The 23,650-nt window shown below is 38.8% G+C and overlaps 1 protein-coding gene across 1 annotated transcript in view; it reads left to right on the forward strand.

Moving 5' to 3' along the window:
- Positions 1 to 214: 214 nt before the first annotated feature.
- The window catches only part of CAPRIN1 (cell cycle associated protein 1), a 35,709-nt gene continuing 12,273 nt past the window's right edge, over positions 215 to 23,650 (forward strand). The window contains exons 1-11 of the mRNA XM_061151723.1: positions 215 to 395; positions 962 to 1,171; positions 13,843 to 13,905; positions 14,015 to 14,101; positions 16,467 to 16,705; positions 16,790 to 16,872; positions 19,400 to 19,537; positions 20,767 to 20,819; positions 20,897 to 20,983; positions 22,044 to 22,199; positions 22,283 to 22,391. Coding sequence (XP_061007706.1) covers positions 962 to 1,171; positions 13,843 to 13,905; positions 14,015 to 14,101; positions 16,467 to 16,705; positions 16,790 to 16,872; positions 19,400 to 19,537; positions 20,767 to 20,819; positions 20,897 to 20,983; positions 22,044 to 22,199; positions 22,283 to 22,391 — 1,225 coding nt within the window. The 5' untranslated portion in view covers positions 215 to 395. The remainder of the gene's footprint in view (positions 396 to 961; positions 1,172 to 13,842; positions 13,906 to 14,014; positions 14,102 to 16,466; positions 16,706 to 16,789; positions 16,873 to 19,399; positions 19,538 to 20,766; positions 20,820 to 20,896; positions 20,984 to 22,043; positions 22,200 to 22,282; positions 22,392 to 23,650) is intronic.

Raw genomic sequence — 23,650 nt, forward strand, 5'->3', positions numbered from 1 at the left:
GCTTCGATTTCGCCCCAAACTCAAGCTACCGCTCCAACAGCCTCCCCGGGGCCCTGTCCATCTGTACCGGGCGGCCACCCCCTCAGGCCAGGGCCTCGGGCAGGGCGGGCGGGAGGCCAGGGGTGCCCTTTCTCGCAGGCGTTCGCGCCGGGCAGCCCGAGCGGCCGCGAAGGTCCCCGGCCGCCGCTTCTCCCGCCCCCTCCGCCCCAGAGGGCTGGCTGACTAAGTCCCTCCCGCTCCCGGCTCTCCGCCTCACTAGCAGCGGCTCTCGGTGCAGCGGGGACAGGGCGCAGCAGCCTGTGCCCACGGAGCGCACGACACTGCTCGGAACGCACCGCCACCCTTGTCCCCTCAGCCGCCCACTCGGGATCTCCAGCGGCCTCCGCGCGCGCACGGTGAGCGCCACCCCGGGCGCTGAAGGGGAAGCGGGCCGCTGCCCCGAGTGTCCTTTACCTCCGGATCGTCTGGACCTGCGCGAGGGGCTTGCTCCTCAAGTCTCCTCTTCCCCACCCCCACCCCCGGTCATTTCCAGTGCCCTTCTCCACCCTACTCCACCTCTCAGCCCCGACCTTTCTCTTCCCTCCCTTCTCGCAGGGAGGCGAGGGCCGGCCCTCACCGGTGGGGACCGTTGCTCTGGCCGTTGGCGGCCGGCGTTGCGAGGCCCCGCCCCCGGCGCGAGTCTAGGTGCCCCGGGGCCGGTAGGCCGAGCCGGTGGCTCGCGCGGGGGAGGGGCGGGGCGGGGGGCGGTGCGAGGCCCGTCCGGGCGCCCTGCTGGCGGGTGGCGCGCGCGCCCGCGGCCCCTTCCTGCCCCGGCGGCGCGCGCCGGCGGTCCCCACCCCCACCCACTCGCGCAGGCTCCCGCCCGCTGCGCGTTTTGTCCCGCGTCTCGCCCCGTCCGCCGACTGACTCGCCGCTCTTGTCCTTCCTCCCGCTTTTTCTTCTCTCTCTTCACGGTCTCAAGATGCCTTCGGCCACCAGCCACAGCGGAAGCGGCAGCAAGTCGTCTGGACCGCCACCGCCGTCGGGCTCCTCCGGGAATGAGGCGGGGGCCGGGGCCGCCGCGCCGGCTTCTCAACACCCCACGTCCGGCACCGGGGCTGTCCAGACCGAGGCCATGAAGCAGATTCTCGGGGTGATCGACAAGAAACTTCGGAACCTGGAGAAGAAGAAGGTGCCAGGAGCTGGCGGGGAAGGGAGGGTTTGGTGCTCGGACCCTGACTTGCCGCAGGCTTTACCCTCCCGATCTCGGATTCTTCCCCTTCGCCCAAGCCCGGCCTCCGCAGTCAAGCGGAGCTTCGAGCCCAGAAAACGGGCTCCGCGGGGAGGTGCTTGTCAGCTGACGCGGACGCGGCGCTGGCCCCCAGGCCTCTTTATTACCGTCCTCCCGCGGGGGCCAGGCCTCCGGCCTCGGCGACTGGGTTGTTTGAGGGTGGGGGCCTGTCCCGTGTCCAGGCATTTAACTGTGATGCTCTGCTCTCGGTGGCGGAAGCCCTTTTTCTGTGACGGGGGTCAGCGGGGGGAAAGGAAGAGGTCCTGGGGCGGGGGGCGTTCAGGGCCCAACCGACTGCCTCGTGGAGTCGGGACGGCCTACGTCCTGGAGCCTTAGGGCTTGTCCGGTTGGTTACCGTGTACTTGAGGCCTGCGCAGCGGCCCCTCTGCTCCCTCGGGAGGGAAGTGTTTGGGGTTCTTAAACGAGAGTTGCCTCTCCCTCAGGCTCCTCTCAGGCAGGCCTTGGATTTGCTACCCCCGCCCCTCTCTGACGGGCGCCCCTTCCTCCTTTGTTTCAATTGTCCGGGTGTCCCCCCGAGCCTCACGCTTCACGCGACCCGGAGATGATTTTCTGCAGCCGCTCCTTGCCCCTTGGGGACGCCCTGGAGAGGGCTGGGAGGGAGACTGCACGGGCCGACACTCGCGGGGGGTGGGTCCGGGTTGGACGGAGGGGCTCGCTAGGTCTCTGGGCACATGGAGAGCGCGTCTAACATGGCGGCGGCTGCGGGGAGAGGGAAGCGCTGTACGGGAGCTGCATTGTGAGCACAAAGCGAAAGAGGGGGAGGGCAGAGACCAGGCAGTCGCCCGACTGGCCTCCCTCGGTCCTCCCTCCAAAAGAAAAATCGAGCCACACCCACAAATTTCGGATTGAATATTTAACCATTCCTAGGTCACACTGAGGTTTATCTTCAAGTTGGTCTTTTGTTTTATTTCGTTTCAGCGCAGGACTGTGCCAGCTCTGTTTAGAGGGACACGTGTGTATGTGCGCCTGTGTGTTTGTGTATACGTGTAGAGAAAGGGTCTTAGTAGAATGAATAATTCAGCCTTCAGTAAGATTGGAGGTGGAAAGGGAAAACAAATCAGTAGTTCAAAAAAATGGGGTAGTTACATCTGTGACTATTATGCAAACTTTTGCCTTTTACCTTAAAAAGGAAATAACTTGCTTTAGTAGCTTCTGTTTATCTGCCTCTAGTAAAACATATATTGTAACATCTTGAATTTTGAAGAAGTCACTTTAAAATGTTTATTTTGCCAGCCACCAAATAGTGTTAAGATGTAATGGTAACTACTTGGCTAAAATTTGGGCTGTGGGAAATAACTTGAAAACTGGTTATATTTAGGCATTAATTATTTTGATCGCTTGTTTAATGATTCATTTTACATTTTCGGGGGAGTTTTAAAGCATTTTTAGAGTTTTTAAATTCTGTCTTCTGTGTTTGGAAATTTACTTGAACTTTATTTGAAATTGAGAGATGTGCTAGTTGTGGATTTCTACCTTTTGCTGATCCTTTATTTTGATTAAGTAAGTGTGAATTTATTATCACTGCTTGAAATTATAAACTGAATTTATCAGTGCTACCAAAGCAACAAAAGCATTTTTGTTGTTAAGGAGCTACATTCAAGTATGTGATAAGCATGCTCAAGACCAGTGTCCTCTGAGTCTGCCATCTTTGTTAACTGTATTTGAAATTGAGACTTAGCTACATTATAAAAACCTCTTAATTCAGTAACTAACCGTGTCAGTCTGGTATTTAATACCGGAATGAAGAACAATATTAATGAGGTAAAGTGTAGACATCTTAATATGTCTATGTTTTAATGACTGAAAAATGATTCTTGAAAGACATTTTTATAATATAAAGTCATGCACTGATTACCAGGTAACTTGGTTGTGAGGTAAGTTGGATTCTGGTGTTCAAGTGTATCTGAAAAAATTAGTAAGCTAGTTTTATGAACCCTATAAGGGCCTGAACTGTGACAGGTCTTTTCATGTGTATAGGTTTGTAGTACTGTACATTGCCTACCCCCTTCCCCCCAATTATAAAGGAGAAAATAATGTAGTTATTATTATAGAAACCATAGACAAGGCTAGTAAGTAGTGAAAAATTCCCTTGTAATGATGGAGATTTAGTACAGTACACAGAGCAACAAATGCCTTTCTTGTCTTTTTCCCCTGTCTTCCCAGTGTTAGGGTGCTAGGTAGCAGAAAGGTCAAATTTCAGTTAGGTGAGGCTTTTTGATAACTCACAGACTGAGCTACCTGCTTGTTAAATAGTTGAGTTGGTAGTACCAGTGTTGTGACTTACTATTAAAACTGTAGGTTTTAATTTTTGAGAAACTCGGAGCATTTGGGTTTTCCTCTATAATCACATCTAGTTTCTAGTTTAAATAGAAATTTTTCTATATCTAGATATTACTGTATGAATGGATTTAACTAGGATCCATTTTTTAATAGTGTTTCTAATACACCTAAAGTAGGATTTACTTTACAAATCAGTTTTCAATCTTTTTACTTCAGTTTCTTTAGCAAGTTATATATGAATTGTATTTTAGTTTTGACCTTTTCATAGGTGCCTTCTGGACAAAATGTCTTTTTTCCAGGGATTCTGAAATTAAGTATCCCGATAAAAATTATTGCTTGATAGGTAATACCACAAGACAGAGAGAATTGAAATAATTGTATTGTCCTTCAATGAAAAAATAAAATTATTTAGAGGGAAGCAAAGCATCTGTTTAGTGAGAATGCATACTTAACTTTGATGAAATATGATCCTGTTATGTAATGCAACTAAGTGGCCTGGTGGTTTTTTTGAAATTTGGGCTTTTAAACTATGTGAGTGTTCAGCAAAGAGAAGAAACGCAGCTATAATAAACAGAATCAGGCCAAATTTCATTTGCCAATCTTTCAACTGATTACAGTACAAGTAACAATGAACTGAGTGATTATCTAGTTCATCAATTGGCATAGAACCGGGCCCTAGGCTATGCAAGATGATATTTTGAAACCAAATCTTAATTTTAACTCAAGGTGGTGGGTTTAGTCGCTAAGTTGTGTACAACCCTTGCGACCTCATGGACTGTAGCCTGCTAGGCTCCTCTGTCCATAAGATTTTCCAGGCAAGAATACTGGAGTGGGTTGCCATTTCCTTCAGGGGATCTTCCAGACCCAGGGATTGAACCCTGGTCTCCTGCATTGCAGGCATATTCTTTACCAACTGAACTACCAGGGAAGCCGCTTTAATTCAAGGGAGAGCTCTTTTATATGGTAACAGGTAATCATTTTTGAGATAGGATAAAGTATGTTTTAATAGATGACATTTAAAATTGTTATACTCCATTGCAAGTGTAGAAAGTTTAGACAGTAGTGATTTTGGTAGATGAAAGATTAATCAGTGTTGTCTAGCAAAATGACCTGGCAGTTTTTAACCAATATGACCAGAAGTGATAGACAAGTATACTGTTCTTCATACCTCCTAAAGTCTTTTTGTTCTGTTTCTTTGCAGTTCATATTATTCTGAAAAAAGGATTGCTTATTGTTAGGGTAACGTTTCTTCACAGAGCAATTCAGTGTGCCTCTCTTACGGATTTTCAGTGCAGGTGTTGTACAGAATTCTCAGTCTTTTAAAATAAAAATGTTTATAACTTGTATAAGCAAACCCTTTTCTTGGGGATAACATCTGAAGTTTTTCTTGACAGTTAAAATCTCTGAAGTGCTAGTTTTTCCATTGGTTGCATGGACTATTCCTCTGCAATGCAGAGAGCAAGATTACTTTGTTTTGCTTCACCTTGTCACAGAAGAAAAAGTATAATGCCTAGTTTGTTTCCCTCTGCTTGTCTGGGTGTGCTCTGTGAGTTTGTGACATAGAAAAGTATTTAAAAATTGAGTTTGAAAAGAAAATGATGTGAATTATCTCATGTGATGACGCAAATACGTTTTTCTGGAATGAGAGTAGAATTCTAAGTATGCTAATAAGAATGTGTTGTTTTAAGCTGGCCATATTTTACTCTAGGATAATTCGTATGTTTGTATCAGAATATTTGTATCAGATATTTATATCAGTATAAATTTTGTCTGAGTTAGAGATTAAGTGTACAGTCTGTCATAATTTTATGTAATTTCTTAGTTTACGTTTAGAACTAGATGAGGACTAACCTAGTACTACATCTTTAAAAAAATTAATATTTGCAAAAGTTTAAACTTACAACAGTGTAGTCTTAATTTTATTATCATACTGTTACAGAATCCTTGAAATATGTTAAAGAGCTTAGAGCCATTTTAGAATTTATTCTAGTTCATTTTACAGAGGAAGAAATGAAGATGCTCGTGTAAAATGACCCAGGTTGAAATAGGTGGATTCCAAGGTCTCTTGTAATGTTTTAGAGGGGTAATTAGAATTTGTAATGCTTTGCGAAATAGTGTAATTTTTCAAGTTACAGCTGATCCTGTGGAACCAAGCCTTTTATTTCAAATAACTGAACTTTATTATTATTTTAAAAATTTTAATTTATTTTTTGGCCACACTGTGACATGCCAAATCTTAGTTCCCAATGGGATAGAACCCTTTCCCCTTGATTTGGGATCATGGAGTCTACACTGGATTGCCAGAGAAGTGCCCCCCCGCCCCATACTTTTATTTAGAGTTCCTCTATTTGAAAAAGGTGAAAGCAAAAGAAAAAGGGTTTTTTTTTCTTCTGTAGACCTATATAGTAACATCTCATTGCTTAATTTGTGTTTGTAGGCTGTCTAGGTAATGGCCTCTAGCGACTAGCAGTGCAGGTGAAGTTCCATTTAAAGTTTCTCTTCATGCTTAGTTAAGCCACAGATGCACATTTGCTAGTCTCTACTCAGGCTTGGTGGGGCTTCGCTTGTAGCTCAGTTGGTAAAGAATCCGCCTGCAGTGCAGGAGACCTGGGTTTGATCCCTGGGTTGGGAAGATCCCCTGGAGAAGGAAATGGCAACCCACTCCAGTATCATTGCCTGGAAAATTTCATGGACACAGGAGCCTGGTGAGCTGCAGTCCATGGGGTCGCAAAGAGTCGGGCATGACTGAGCGACTCGCACACTCAAGCTTGGTATGTTATAGGCCAGAAAATCTGGGGATAGCAATACCAGCAGAGAGAAGTAGGAGATGTGTCAATATTTACAGCTTAATTCTCATATTCCAAGTTTCTAGATTTTTTTTGTAATAATTTGTCCCTTTTGGGGGAGGAAATGAATAGTATGTATGCAGTAGAGGAAAATGAGAGGAGTAGCAGAAGAGAAAGTCAGTCAGAGTTGAAATTGTAACGTGCTTGACTTCTTATCTTTTTATTTCTCCCACTAGCTATATACTAGCGCTTTAGTTGATAATAGTATGGGTGTAAAAACACAGATGACAGAGACCTTATTGAGCCTCTGCTCAGTTGGTATTTCTGAGGAAAGGATAAGGTGTGCTTCTTGACCATGCAATCTGTCCTTTAACTTCTTGTGCTACCCATTGTCTGTACACTTTTTTTGCATTTTTATATTGTCTTATGTTCTCACCTTATGCATTTTTCTAATAGGTAGTAAACTGCTGGAGGGCAGAGACTATTACTACTATGTGCCTTGCACATGGCGTATGCTAAATAAATACTTGCTAGATTGACTAAATCATTACATAGCAATACTTGTAATTTCATCAGTAAAATCCTGTTAAAATGGATTAATCCGTGAGGAGGAAAATGCTTTTTTACTTGCACCGTTTTTTTTTTTAATTGGGTTTTTTTCCTGAAGGATTTTTTTTTTTTTTAAAGTGAGTGGAGTTGATGAGTAAGCAGTCGGAAAACTCCTATCTTAAAATCTAGGTAGTGTAAGCAAGATCTGTTAATAGTCTTAGGAAGGACAGATGATTTTTGGCATTTGAACCATTGTAGATTATTAGAAATTTCCTTGCGTTCCCCTTAATACTTTTATCCAAACATAGAGATAGCTGAAATATACTAATTATTGGGGGGAAAAAAATCTTTGGTCTCCATTTTAAATGAATTAACGGTTCACATCTTTTTATCAATAATTGAAGTCCCAGCAAGAGTATATAAACCATTTAGTTGTACCAACTCATCCTACTGAGTAGTTTGGCTAAAGCAACTAATACTTCAAAAGACACTTGTTAAGATTATCTCTGGTCAATGGTTTCTGGTTTTTCTGGATCATTTGCTTTTCAAGTTCATAAGCTTTAGACTATAAGAATATAATTCAAAGTAGGTGATGTTGGAACTCTAAATTTTTTCATATTCTTACTAAGGTTAGGTGCTTTCTTTCATTCAGATTTAACTACATAATTATTGCCATGGACAAGGAAGTTTTTACAGGATTGTCTTTTTTTTCTCCAGTTGAACAAGTGAAAGTGAAAGTTGCTCAGTCGCGTCCGACTCTGTGCAACCTGGTGGACTATACAGTCCATGGAATTCTCTAGGCCAGAATATTGGAGTGGGTAGCCTTTCCCTTCTCCAGGGGATCTTCGCATCCCAGGGATAGAACCCAGGTCTGCTGCATTGCAGGCAGATTCTTTACCAGCTGAGCCACAAGGGAAGTTGGACAAAAATCTTGTCAAACTATAACTCCTGGTTAATTACCTGCCTAAAAAATTATCTTCCAATGGGACAGTAGATAACAACTGATTGAGCATCCTTTTTTAGTGTTCAGGAATCCTGCAGTCTTGATACTCAGTAAGCTTCTGTATTAATCAGTTTTCTAGGGCCTGGTGGAATGCTCATTTCTCAGTGCAAGTCTGTTTCCTTTTTGGACATCTCTTAAGTTCATGATGTTGGAGTTACATCCCTGACACCACTGTTAAATATTTTGTTTTCTGTAACAGCTCAGACTGCTGCAACATGTGAAGGCTTCTAGCATTTGAAGAGAGCTGCTATGAATCATCTATGGATTGTATTCTATGTTCTCTACCCTCCTTTTAAAAATTGAAGGAACTTGATTCTTGACGCCTTTCCTGTCTGCTATGAATTTACTAGCAACTCAGTCTCAGTTTAATTGAGGAACATTTGTTGGAGGCAGTCAGCTGCCTACCACTATGTGGGCAAAGTCAGAACTCATGTTTCTAGATGAAGAACAGGAATGCAGGGTTTGGGTACTTGAAATGTCTAGAAAGGGCCACTGAAGATTATGGAAAGATGAAAGGAAAAGAAATCTTTGTCTTGCTGTATTTACATTGTCATTCTACAGGTTCTTTCAGTACTACAGAAGTGATTTATTTGGTCTGGAGAGAAAGTAATTTGAGATATAGCTAGGTGTTGCTACTATTTTTGTTATTTTAGGCTTCATTTTTAAGTATTCTTCCACAGCTTAAGAGATTTCCTTAATTGAGAACAAGAGTTACATAGTTTCATAGATAGTCAAGCTAAAGATGTTGTCTCTGCTAATTTTTCTTGTTGTGACTGTTTATAGTTGTCTAGTTGGTAAAGAATCTGCCTGTAATGCAGGAGATCCGGGTTCGATTTCTGGGTTGGGAAGATCTGGAGAAGGGAATGGCAACCCACTCCAGTGTTCTTGCCTGGAGAATCCCATGGACAGAGGGACCTGGCAGGCCACAGTCCATGGGGTCGCAAGAGATGGACATGACTTAGTGACTAAACGGCCACCACCACAGTTGTCTGGTTGAAATATTAGTGGTTTTTTGAGTCTCTCATTTCTTTTGCTATTCCTGTTTAACTGTCATTTTTTCCCCCAGTTATTCACTTATGGAATTTGTTGGCTATAACAGGAAGGAAGGGAATCTCTGGAGAACAGTCATTTTGAATATTTATCTTATGCCACCCTCATAGCTTCCCAGGTGACGCTGGTTGTAAAGAACCCACCTGCCAATTCAGGAGACATAAGAGATGCAGGTTCGATTACTGGCTTGTGAAGATCCCCTGGAAGAGGGCATGGCAACCCACTCCAGTATTCTCGCTTGGAGAATCCTCATGGACAGAGGAGCCTGGGGGACTACAGTCCATAGCGTTACACAGAGTCTAACACGACTGAGCGACTTAGCACATACCCCTGTAGCGTGTAGTGAATTTTTAAAAGTTGTTTAGATAAAGTAGCTTTGGTGATGAAAAAAATCTTTGGGGAGAATGGAAGATCTGGGTGTACTGCAATTCTGGAGAAAGGAGGAAGACAGCAGCAGGAGGGCAGAAATGAAGTGTAGCAATAGCTGGAATAGAGTGGAAATACAGTGCTGAGGCACAAGTGATTTTTCTGGGATAGGTGACCTTCAGTTCATTTCAGTTCAGTCGCTCGGTTGTGTCCGACTTTGTGACTCCATGGACTGCAACACATCAGACTTCCCTGTCTCATCACCAACTCATCTCATATATGACCTTAGGCAAGTTATTTAATTGCCCTTTCAGTTTCCATTTAGATGAAATGTGATTGATACTAGTGCCTCTGTGATACTTTAAATTTGAATGCCTGTCATAACAAATACTCTGAACTGTTATAGACAACAAAGAAACAGGAGAGTGGGACTGGTTTCTTGGTACTACAAGACAGTATTGTCTTGACATGTACTGGGTAGTGTCTGATTGCATGGTTCTGCTTTAGAGATTCTGGTTATGACTAACCTGGAAAATGGCCCGATTTTTTTATCTTGCTTGTGTGTCCTGTGCTCAGTCACTCGGTTGTGTCCAACTTGTTGCAACCCCGTGGGCTGTAGTCCTCTCTGTCCATGGAATTTTCCAGGCAAGAATACTGGAGTGGGTTGCCATTTTCCTATTCCAGGGGATCTTCCCAACCCAGGGATCAAACCTCCATCTCTTATGTCTCCTACACTGGCAGGCAAATTCTTTACCACTGCCCCATCTTGCTCATATGTGGTGCTATAAAGGAATTTTTAATAACATTAGGGATGCTCAGTTGAAAAAGGAACCCTGAATTGAATTTTCACGATAGACTCTAAGAGGGCAGGTTTCAGTTATATCATCAGTATTGTGGTAGGCTTTCTGACGAAGATATATGATGCTAGAAAAACAACTCCATTCTGCTGGGAAAAAAACTTAATATTCATTTTATGTGGATGATACGAATATTTAACAAATTTGTCTGTAACACTGTATGTTAGAAACGGTCTTCAAGCTTAGGGAATAAAAAAGCTGTGTTTGTCTGAAGTACTTTTTCCTATTTTTGCCACTGTTTTTGTGGGGGTTTATGTTGGACCCATCAGTTTGACAAGCAAATCCTTATTTATGTAATGATCTTAGTTTGTACTGCAAATTTTAACCCCAAGTGGGCAATTTTTCTACTTGTATTTAATGCATAGATCTTTATTTTGGCTACACAGAGATTTTGTGGGTGACAGTATTTCAAGAATTTGTGTACCATGAAGCCAAGTTTCACATAGTAGCTGCTTTCTCTTTTCATTGACCTCTTAACCGTCCAGTTACTGCTGTGTGACAGATTACTCTGGCACCTCATTTCATCATGCACACAGATGATGTTGTTAGGGATTCAGGGCGTACAGTGGGGTTGACCTGCTCTGTGATACCTGGGGTCTCGCTGGGAAGACTCAGCCTTGTTTACTCACAGGTCTGATGCCTGGGCTCGGATGACCTAACGCTAGAACTGCTGATCGGAATTCTTATTTGAGACCTCTCTCCATAGCTCAGCTTCCTCTTCCTCATAGCATGGCAACCCCAGGGTTATTGGACTTGTTAAATGGTGGCTCAGGGCTCCAAACATGATTGGTTTTAGTGACCAGCAAACAGGGCAGAGATGCGTTGCTGTTATGACTCAACCCTGGAAGTCACATAGGATCATTTCCACTGTCTCTTGGTTGAAGCCCGCCCAGTACTATGGCAGAGGAATTAGACTAGTTTTTTTTTCTTTAAATTAGACTAGTTTTTAATGAGAAGTGCCAAGGTCACATAGGACAACGTGAGTTGTCTTTAGAAAATGTAATCTGACGTACATCTTGGGGTTGGATGAAGAGCAAATTTCCTATTGTGTAGAAAATTGGAGCTTTTCTACCATAAGATACCTCATCCTAGGATAATATAGATGCATACTCAAGGATTATTGTAGGTGAAAGTTCTGACAGTATCCTGAAATCTGACAATCTTAACATTTATGTGTAGCACAAAATTTTAATTTTATCACTATTATATAAGCTATGTCTTTGCAAAATAAGTGTACAAAACAAAAGGAAAAGATTCTACCTGTAATTCTACCACTCAGGTACCTTTCTTAACACTTTAAAAAAATCTTTATGTGTATGTGTACATAAACACACACATACACAGTTTTTAGGAGTTTTTTAAGTTCTCCAGACATTTAATGGTAACGCTAAGTATGTAAAACCATCCCCTGTGGATTTGTAGAACTTTCATTGTGTGCTAATGTCCTGATTTAGCAACAGTTTTCTTGAAAAATGTATAATGCCATTAAAAGGGGGAGAAAATGTAAGGTATAAGCTAACAGCAGTTTTTCTTTTGCCTGGTTGCTAGAATTTTTACTGTGTACTGGCACTAAATTTCAGGCACTCCTGTTTGCGTGTTTTCTATTTGTATATTTCTAAGTACTGGAATAGAGATTATAATGCTATTATTACATTATAAATCATAATTAAAAGCAAATCTTTAACTTGTTTAGTTTTTTATTTTTTAAAAGTAGCTTGTCCTTTTAAAAACATGAGCTGTCTTTGTTCATCCTCAGTGTTTGAGGCAGTTTAGCTTCTTTCTTATGGGGTTAGATGTACCGTATCAGTGTAAAAATCTTGATTCGTTTACTTAAAGACTAAGCTTTCTTTTTAAACAGAGCAAGTACCACAAAGTCTCTCATGGTTGGAAGAAATTCAGAATAATATGGTTCACTTTCCTAAAGTGTCAGATTTTTTAGGTAATACATGGACATGTATTAGTAGTCTTTCGTCTGATTACTAAAGAAAATCTCAAATTGGTGACAGTGTAATTCTAGACTTGAATTTTATATGAATTTAGTTAGAGGCTTATTTTTTTAATGTATATATTTAATGTTTTGATTATTATAAATGTATTTTTGGCTGTGCTGGGTCTTCATTGCTGTGCAGGGCCTTTCTCTAGTTCTGGAGAGCGGGCTTTCCTCAGTTGTTGAGAGCAGAGGCTGCCCCTTGATTGTGGTGTGTGGGCTTCTCCTGTTGCAGAGCATAGGCTCTAGGGTGCAGGTTCAGTAGTTGTGGTGCATAGGCCTGATTGCCCTGGGGCATGTGGGATCTTTCTGGACCAGAGATCGAACTGGTATCTCTTGCATTGCAAGGTGGATTCTTAATAACCACTGGGCCACCAGGGAAGCCTTGCAGGCTTACTGTTTTGTAAATAGTTCACCTAAGTAAGATTGAATAGTTTCATCACCCATTAATGTTTTAATGATTGTACTGATTTTATTTACCTTCAGTATATCTAAAGTGTGATAAACTTTTTAATTTAAGGTAAAATGATTATGAAAGTTGAATACTGTTTCTGGTACAGACAAAATGGATCATTTGAAAACAACTTTCTAACATTGCTTTTAAGCTTGTTTCTGTGCCTCTGAGTTTTATCAGAACTTTAATTTGTATCTGTTTTCTTGATTTCTTCTTCTTTTTTTTTTTTTTTTTTTTACTGTTCCCGAGGGTAAGGAATAACTATATGTTTGTAATTTGTTGTGATTATTTAAAATTTTTCTTCCTTAATTTAGATTTCTATTTATTTCTCCTCTGACCCTAAAAACAATAACTGAATTTTTGACTATACCTTATTACCTGAGTATGTTTGTGGGGGAGTTTTTAAAATTTAAGAATAGTAGCCTAGGAAACCTCCAACGTTGGGGGGTGGGGTGGAGGGATGGGAGAATGATCTTAAACCAGAGGCTTAATTTTCTTCCCCCACTCTTGCTCATTTAGTTAACGTTTGTGAGAAAATAACAAGAGCAAAGCTGTTAACTAGTGTACTGAGACTCTAAGTGATATGATAGCTTGAAGTTACTTCGTTTTTAAAGGGAATGAGTGGGGCACATCAAAGACAGTATGCACATGTGTTTATTCAGAAAAGCAAATACACTACGTACATGAATTCTTTGGTGAGGAAGGGAGGAACAAAAATTTAACACTTAGTAAAATAAGGTACCTGATTGGGTCCCTTGAGTGTAAGGGGAATCCTCATTGAACTGTGGCTGTCACCCATGTGGATGGTATCATGTGCTTGGGCTATCTGATGCACATCTTTTTTGAGAAACCCAAGGATGGGGGGAACACATGTATACCTGTGGCTGATTTATGTTGATGTATGGCAAAAATCATCATAACATTGTAAAGTAATTTTAATTAAAATAATTTTTAAAATAAACAGTAACTTATCATTGACTTATAATACAATATTTGGTATGAGCATGGCTGGGATATTTAAATTCATTTTTTAAACTCAAAAACTAATGCTATTTTACATACTAACTTAAATGTAGTTTATCTAAAAAGTATGTAAAAAGTATGTGTAGGGCAAGATTTCAGACAAACTTGGAGAATTATTTGGGTTTGTTATTTGAGCATTGTTAAGCTGGTATATACTTCCAGTATGGAATATAATTATTTTTTTCTTTTCATATAGGGCAAGCTTGATGATTATCAGGAACGAATGAACAAAGGGGAAAGGCTTAATCAAGATCAGCTGGTAAAGATGTTATATTTTATTTAGATTTTATGTAACTTACTTTAATAAGATTAATTTTGTGTTTCTTTGTGTTTCCAGTAAAAGTTGTATTTTCTTTTTGTTATTTTAGGATGCCGTATCTAAGTACCAGGAAGTCACAAATAACTTGGAGTTCGCAAAAGAATTACAGAGGAGTTTCATGGCGTTAAGCCAAGATGTAAGTAAAAGGTGGCATATATGTTTATAAAATATTATGAAGGCAGAAAATTTTGTTGTATTTTTTGAGTTTTAGTTTTTGCATTACTGTTGATAAGTTCTCTGCAAGGTGGAGAGGATTGGATCCAATTATATATGTTACTTTACAATTCTGTAAAGTTTAATGTAACACCTGGAAGATGCCCTTTAAAAGGACTGAGTTTCATATATGATGGACATGTATCATTGGTTTAAAAAATTATCTGTGTAATTATATACAGTCAGCCTCTGTATCTGCAGGGGTCTGGATCACAGGATTGATATCCTAGGTTGGTTGAATCCACAGATACAGAAGGTGTACTGTAAGGTACTTGGAACATCTGTAGATACTTTGGCATCCATGAGGTGTGGAGAAGTGTGTCCTGGAGTTGAGTCCCCTTGGATACCAAGAGATGGTTATGTAAATGTGGTAGACTTTTATCTTCCATGTATTCATTTATGCCTCAGGACTATCTTACAATACTGTTACCTATCAGAATATAAAGAGGCTTGTTTATATAATTGGTTACTACTTTCTCCATTAGGGATCTTAAGGTATGTGGCCAGTTGATATGTTGCACTTGTTTCAGCTCTTGATCCAATGAAGGGGTTGTGTTTTTCCCCAGCATCTTTTGATGTGACCAAAGTCTTTGGGAACAGGATAAAAATTAAATACGAACAAAGTCAAATACTTCCTTGAGAGTTGAGACCAGAAAGTTAATATCCTTCTGAATTAGTGTTGGCTCCTTGGAGAAAGACTTGCAACAACTTTGAAATATAAACTTGCCTCTGATTTGTTGAAATAAACAGTGTATCATGTGATAAGAGACAATGTAGTACATAGAGGAAAAGTTCTGATTCTGGAACCAAGCTGCCTCTTTGAATCCTGATTCTGCCACTTTTACTTAATAGTTGTAAGACTTTAGAGAAAGGATTACTTAACTTTCCTATACCTGTATCAGTCAAGGTTTTCCAGAGAAAGAGCCAGTAGTTTAGAAAGGAAAGGGAGAAAAAGAGAGGGACAAGGCTGTCACATTGCTTCAGTTTTCTAACCTGTAAAAAATAATAATAATACAATGCCTACCTCATTATAGGGTTGTGCTTAGAACAGTATTTGAAGTGTAACGGTTTATGCACTAATTATTGTTACTTATTAAATTTGATTGAAGGTGGGAAATATTGATGATATTCCTGAAAATGGAGTAGGGGTTATTTGATTTACATCCAAGTAGGGATTTGTTCCATTTAGCTTAGGTCGGAGCCTCAGGCCTGAAGAACCCTGCCCAACTTCTTGTTTCTAATTTTTTTTTTTTAAATGAGTTGTAGAATTACCATATACAATTTAATATAGAAAATCTATTTCTGAAGCTACTGTCACAGTGTAAATGAAGGTACTTGTATCTTCCTTTCACTTTTTAACACTGGTTAAAAAAGGAACTTTTCACTGGGCCTTTAACTTCGTTGGCCGTCTTTCATTTTAACTCTGATCCTTTGTTGCATTTTCCACAGTTATTAAACATGTTTTTTGTTTTGTATTCAAGAGCTTCTTTAACCTAGTTCAAACCTACCTTTTCTAGTCTTCATGTTCTTCCCTACTTGAACTTCTCATTTCATCCAAAGTGGTTTTCTTTATTGTCATACTTCTTTTGCTTTCTCAACTTATTTTCTCATTCCTGCCTTTGTTCCTAGAATGGAAGTGGTGGATTATTTGGGATAAGAGAGTAGTAGTGGGTTTGACATCTCCTTTTAAGTCAGTAGTAGGCAATTGAAATTAGAATTTTGAACCATTTTTTATTAAAGATAGATAGACATAAAAAATTTTTTTTAATTGTGGCTGTGGTAGGGTTTCTTTTTTAAAATTGACTCTGAACCTTAATGAAACTTTTGAGTTTTTATACTTTTTATTATGGAAAATTTTAAGAAGTAAAGATTATAATGAACTTATATTTACCTATACCTTATATATATATATATATATATACCTTATATTTAAATTACATTTAAATATATACCTTATATTTAGCTTCTACAGTTAGCATTGTTTCATGAGCAATTATATTTTACCTATACTCACACTTACTTCCTCATTCCCTGTCTACTAGATTATTTTGAAGCAAATATTTGTTTCATTGGTACCATTTCCATAATACCTTCTAGGAAAAGATGTGTTTTGAATTTCTAATAAATAACTACTTAAAACAGTTAAAGTTGGGAGTCATTCTTTTGTATGTCAGAGTCACATCTAACTCAGTGAGTGAAATGTGTCTTATTTACTTTGGACCTGAAACTGAAGTAAAGGAATTTTTATAAAATTTACTTCTATGTCTTATGTTTATGTCTTTATGCAGATTCAGAAAACAATAAAGAAGACAGCACGTCGGGAGCAGCTTATGAGAGAGGAAGCTGAACAGAAACGTTTAAAAACAGTACTTGAGCTGCAGTATGTTTTGGACAAACTGGGAGATGATGAAGTGAGAACTGACCTGAAGCAGGGTTTGAATGGAGTGCCAATATTGTCTGAAGAGGAATTGTCGTTGTTAGATGAGTTCTACAAATTAGCAGACCCTGAACGAGACATGAGCTTGAGGTAAAGTGGTAAAATAGAAACTTTGAAATGTTGTGTTGAGTTGACAACTGAAAAGTAATTAACCAGATGTTTTATTATTATTAGGTTGAATGAGCAGTATGAACATGCCTCCATTCACCTGTGGGACTTGCTAGAAGGAAAGGAAAAACCTGTATGTGGAACAACTTGTGAGTATCACTGACAACTTGATTTTGTGACTAAGAACCTTTAAAGTTTAATTTCCTATTTAAAAGTAATGTTAATTGAAGAAAACTTTAGAAATATGTAAGTAATATTTATCCACTGTTTACTTTTTTACTTTTTTGGTTTGTTTCCTTTTTGTATGTTTTTATTTATTTTTTGCAATTTTTTGTGTATGTGTAAATCAAAACATCAGCATCAAACAACCAGAAATTGGTAAAGATGGGAGTCCTAAATTAACATGGTTTTGTTCTTAACTTATTCTGTTTCAGGGGGACAGATTAACACCAAATTGGCTTTCATTGTTTTTGGTGTTAAATGGGGACTGGTTTTGCCTTATGGATGAAATCTTGTGAAAAACATTTACTCCACCCCATGCATTCTATTCATGGTCATTGCTTTAGTCTTTTTTAAATTTTTTCTTAGACTTCTGCTAATTTCGGATATTCTTTTTTTTGTATTTTGAAAAAGCTAATTAGCTAGACCAACATTCTATATGTGAGCACCTTAACTGTAAAAATGCAGGGTTTTTTTTTTTTTAAGGGTATTTTTAAGTTATACTACTTCAGTAAATTAGGAATTTTAGATTTTAACCACTTAGTAAAAGAGACTGGATTGTTAGCTGTTTTTAATGTTGATTTATGGAAGTGGATTTTTGAACATACTAAGGCAAAAGTATCTGTATGCCTTGTTTTTAGCTATTATGATTGAAAAGAAATGAAAAGATTTTTTTGGCAAAACTGTATGATATAATTTGGAGTGTATTTGCTTTAAGGAAATGGGTAAATCAAATATGAGGAGCCAATCCTTGTGTATCTTTTCATGTAAGAAATCCATTTTCTTGATTTGTTGGCCTGTGTTTGTATTTCTTGGTTTAAAAAAAAAAACTTCTTGATTTAGTTCTGCTACAAATATGTACTGAATTCCCCACTTAAAGTTTGATTAGAAAGTAATTGACATGGGTGTAAATTTGTTAGATTCAAAAGTAGCTTTAGGTCATGTCTGATAAAATTTTCATGAACTCTGTTGAGTAATAAGGGTTAAAGTCTAAGCCTGTCACTTGTTTTGATGTTATTTTCTACCTAGCCTCGTTCTTGAATCTTAGGAATGTAGCACCTTTATAGTTAATAGAAAGGTGTAATTTACTCAAATTGAGTGTGTTCTTTTTGCATTCAGCTTTCATAAGTTTTTAAAAACAGCTCTGAGGCAGGAGATTCTGAAGGAGAGGGAGAGAGAACACATGAAGTGTTCTGTTCAGCATTCAAAAAATTGTTAAATAGTTTATTTGGCCATGCTGTGCATCTTGTGGGATTTTAGTTCCCCACCAGGGATTGAACCCATGCCTTTGGTAGTGAGAGTACATAGTCCTATCCACTGTATGTCCAGGAAATCCCCAATAGTTTTATATCAAAGGAGTATAGGATTAATTTTATACTCCTTTGATGTAATGTCTCTGAAGTTTGATTTTTCTGTATAGTTACCTATTAGTAGTTCTTGATCTACATTTATTATACAAGGCCAGGAAATTAACTCCCGACATAGACCTGCACCTGCTGCCCTGACACCTTTATGTACCAAGTTCTGACAAATGTATTTGCCTTTTAAATATCTTTTTAATCTACTACTTTCTCTACTTTTCTTCTTCTCTTCTGTAATGCTGTCTCTCACCTGAATTCACCATACATCCCTTTTTAGAATCTTTTAAAGGTTTTATTTTTCATATATATAGTTTGTAAGACCTTGTAGATTCTGGCCCTTAACAGTCTTGAGACTTATCTTTCCTTAGGCTTTTTCCTTATTTCCTTTGCTTCAGCCTCAATGCATACGTAAATTGACTTGTATTTGGCACCCTTCTTTGTACAGGGCTTTGTAAATGCTGTTGCCTCTGCCTTGAAATACTTTCTTCCTCTCTGCTACTCATCTTTCAGATCTCAGCTCTTGTAATCCTTAGACCAGAAAAGCTTCTCATGGTTTCTGCTTGATGAGGTCCAGTGCATGTAGCTCTTTTCACAGATGTTACTGTACTGTTTTTGTGAGTAGTTGAGAGCTCTTCTCCATTGGACTGTTAGCTTAGGGAAGGCAAATACTACGTGTTTCACATAACCTTTCTGTAGCCCCAGTGCCTGGTACACTTTTTAACATATAGTTAGGTGCAAAATAAATGCATATTGAATGAATAAATGATAATCGGGAGGGCAGATAGTATGTCTTTTACATACCTTTCTGTAGTGCTAGTGCCTACTACATTGCATAACATGTAGTTAGGTGGTAGATATATGCTTATTGAAAGAACAAATGATTTTATTTTGGACTTTTTTTTGGACTAATTAAAATACTTAAAATTTAATACAAATAATTGCTTGTTCTCTTTTGTTCTGTAATTTCTTTTGGAATTTAATGTTTTAATTTTTTAAGTAACATTTGATGGGTTTTTTTTTTCACTGATATATCTTGTAGAATGTTTAATCTTTTAAGTCAGATAGTCTAAGATTATAATTCATAATGTGTTTTTAGATAAAGCTCTAAAGGAAATTGTTGAGCGTGTTTTCCAGTCAAACTACTTTGACAGCACCCACAACCACCAGAACGGTCTGTGTGAGGAAGAGGAGGCAGCCTCAGCACCTACAGTTGAAGACCAGGTAGCTGAAGCTGGTGAGTACTCAGGTGGCTCTGAACTTTAGTTCAGGGTCTTGGTTTTTCCTTTGCCACGGGTTCAAGCTAGACATTTATTTAGTTACATTTGTACACTTAGATTTTTAGAGAAACTTGAAGCATGACCAAATATTGACGAAACACATTAAGAGTAATTCCCAGAGGTATTAAATATCAGCTACTTATCTTACTGACTTATCTTACTGACCTTTATCGCTGTTACAAACGTCTTTCTCTTGTTGCATTATTGCTCGGTTGGAATATGCATAAGGGGGCAACTATTGTATATATGGCTTTTCAAGTAGATTTTTGACTGATGGTGCTCATTTATTGTGGCTTATTACCATGCCAGTATTTAAGGAGAATGGTATGAGGTTTTGTTGTTGTTGTTTTCTATGCTGGAGAGTTAAAATTTCTCAGGCACCAGAGATCTATTCTAGCACCTAGTGTATCACTAATATGTAGGTAAACAGTTACTATGAGGACTTTTATGATAAGTTGATGAATAAAATTTTGAGTACTGTTGGAAGCATTATCTAAGGAGTATTAGTTTTGTGCTGGGTAAAAGCATGGATTCTAGAATCAGATTGCCTGGATAAAATCTTGGCTACCACACGTGTTAATGATGTAAAACCTGGGCAACTTACTGAACTTCTGTACCTCAGGTTCTTCATTTAGGAAGTAATATGTATACAATGGTAAGCATTTCTTACAGGTGTTAGCTATTAGGTTGAAACTAGACAGGACCATTGCAGATTGGTGGAATTTACGGTTGCAGATCCACAAAAAGCAATTTAAGTCAGAGTTTTATCTGTGTTTCTGTTTGTGGGGAAGGGGCTTGCAATACCTTGGTTCCCTGAGCAGGGATTGAACCTGGGCCCTGGCAGTGAAAGCACTGAGTCCTAACCACTGGACTGCCAGTAAATTCCCAAGTAGTCTTTCCCAGCCCACCACCACCACTTTTACCAAGTAGATTAGTGTGGAGACTAGGATGCTGTTTTATTGGTATTATATTTGATCCAGAATAATTACTGTTGAAACTGAAGTAAGCCTGGAATACATGGTAAAAAAAATGTTTTCTACTATTGTAAGAGTAATAAAATACAGAAACTTACTAGTAACTATAACTTTGTAAATTCAGATTATATGATGGGGAAGTGGATTTAAATGAATTGTTAACTTTAAAAAATATATTTTACACTCTTTTGTATCATTTTTTAACCTTTTAGAACCTGAGCCAGCGGAAGAATACACTGAACAAAACGAGGTTGAATCAACAGAGGTATGATTTTTGTTTTATGCTAGCTTTTTCTTTCTGTCTTTCAAACAGAGGTCTCAAACATTTACTTTGCTTTGCAGTATGTAAATAGACAATTTATGGCAGAAACACAGTTCAGCAGTGGTGAAAAGGAGCAGGTAGATGAATGGACAGTTGAAACTGTTGAGGTAAGAGTTCTCTGTTAGAAGCTTGTTTTTTGTCTTTAATTAGTACTTTTTATCTCTCCTAAGAACAAATTTAGATTTTCAAGTAATTTGCATTAAAAGTACATTTATTATAACAACAAACTCATTATATAAGACTGTTCTGTTTAAAAGGTGATTTGTTTCTGTGGGTATTTAATATAATCACCACTTTACTGTTCCAAGTGCAAGAAAATATACAAATATCTATGTAGTTTACATGCTCAATCTATTAAAGTACACAACTTGTTAATCAGGTTGCACTGTGAAAATCTGGTCTCCTGCATGGATAGCCTTCGGAAAGACTGCCTGACAGGGGATACATTGAAGTGTCATTTCAGACTCTTCCTTTACCCAGATGCTGTTGAGTACCAGGTTCTGTTAGCTCAGTATTGCTTATAAAGGAACTAAGGTTGTGACTTGCCCAGGCTTAACAGCCAGGCAGAGAAATATGTAAATTTGTAGTAATAAAAATTAGTGAGATTTCTTAGAGCAGGGAATTACTTAAAACAATAATTAGGAGAAATTATTAGGATAGGTAGAGTGAAATTTGGCTTCTGTAGCAATTTAGACAAAGTGTGATAGAGCTTGATCCTATGGTACTGGTGGAGAGTGAAATGATAGGAGCTCACAGTTTAATGATAATAGCTAACATTTTCTTGAATGCTTGGTATATATCAGGTACTGAGATAGATATATAATTGATATAGGTATATAGGTTTACTTACTGTAGAAGGCTTAACAGTTTAAGCAAAATACTTGGTTTTAGGACATAGACACAGTAGTCTTTTTTTTTTCTAAAGCCATTTACAAGGTAAACCTGAAATGCTATTAATATGTGGCAGCCCTGTGGAATTGTGAACACTGTAGAAGTGAGAGCATTGATCAGAATGTTAACTTGGACTTAATTTGGTCAGGTTGACTACATTCAAATCTGTTATTCTGTTTATAGTATATACATGGTATGTGTAATTTGGGGACCAGTCATGATGGTAATGGATGGAGCTCTGTCATTCTACCAACCTGTCCTCCTCTTCTGCTTTAGGTGGTAAACTCACTCCAGCAGCAGCCTCAGGCTGCATCTCCTTCAGTACCGGAACCCCACTCTTTGACCCCAGTGGCTCAGGCTGATCCCCTCGTGAGAAGACAGCGAGTACAGGACCTTATGGCACAAATGCAGGGGCCCTATAACTTCATACAGGTAGGTACTCGTCAGACACTGGTTGTTTACATTAACTTAATTACATTATATCCTACCTAAATATAAATTGCATTACATCCTAGGATTCAATGCTGGATTTTGAAAACCAGACACTTGATCCTGCCATTGTATCTGCACAGCCGATGAATCCAGCGCAGAACATGGACATACCCCAGCTGGTTTGCCCTCCAGGTTGGTAGTGATCCATGTTTATGTGAGAAATACAGAACTAGTGTTTTTAGGTTATGTAAAGTTTGTGAAAATTAATCTTTTTATTTTTAATGTTTTACTTTCAGATTTGAATGTTTTAATTTGGTAAGAAGTGTTAACTCTTTTTTTCCTATAATACGAACCATAAATGTAGTTCCATCGTTATTAGTGGTGGATTTTTTTTTTTTTTTTTTGATAACTTTATTGGCATATGGACATACAGAAACGTACATGCAAATTTAAAGTGTGATGAGGTTTTACAAAGTTGAACTCACCAGCACCCAGAAGTGGAACATTATTAATATCTCAGAAGCCTACTTGTGTTCCCTTGTAGTCACTAGTTACTACCTCTTCCCTTGCCTTATAGCAGCCACATTCTGACTTGTACAACTATAGTTGTGTTATACCTGGTTGGGGTTTTTTTTTTTGGTGTGATGAAGTTTTGCTTGGCTTTTTAAATTTCAAAATTAACCTAGGAATGGACTTCCCTGGTGGTCTAGTGGTTAAGACTATGTACCCAATTAAAAGGGGTGCGGGTTTGATCCCTTGTGAGGGAACTAGGATCCCACATGCTGCATGACCAAAAAAATGTTAGCTATATTTGGAAAAAGGAAAGATCAAATTATTTTTTAAAAATTAATCTAGGAAAAAAGATAGGTGTCTTTCTCTGAAGGATGATTGCAGCTTTTTAGAAGGATTTTTGAACATTTCATTACTTAAAAATGAGATGGAGTAGTGAGTGGGTAAGGAAATGCTTAAGAGGAAAGTGGAAGAGATGGACTAGAAGACAGCTGAAGTTTCTGTTTCTCACTAGTCTTACACCATTATTTGAAACAGCAGCACAATAAATAGGGTTGGTGCTTTCGTATTGGGTTAAGGGGAGCATCTCTTAAAGACTGTTAGTAATTTTGAGTCTTGTTTTTTTCCTACAATATGTCAGCATTAAGAGCATAAAAATGGAACATGGAGGTAACACATTTAATGTTAATCTTAAATGTTATAAAAGGAGTTGCTGGTAAAAGCATGTTTAATGAACACAGTTAAAATGGTAAGTTAGGATTTTTCTAAATGAAGGGGAGCTCATATCTCTACCAAGAGTTAGAAAACAGATCAGGGACTCACAAAGTTACTAGTGTTTACTTTTTGAGCTCTACCAGAGGAAGAAAATACATAGTTTTCTTAGCTACGTCAGTCAACACGTGCACCACTGATGTAACCTGTAAAGCTACTTAGATTTTCAG

The sequence above is a fragment of the Dama dama genome, chromosome 1 (assembly GCF_033118175.1).
Source record: "Dama dama isolate Ldn47 chromosome 1, ASM3311817v1, whole genome shotgun sequence".
NCBI lineage: Eukaryota > Metazoa > Chordata > Mammalia > Artiodactyla > Cervidae > Dama > Dama dama.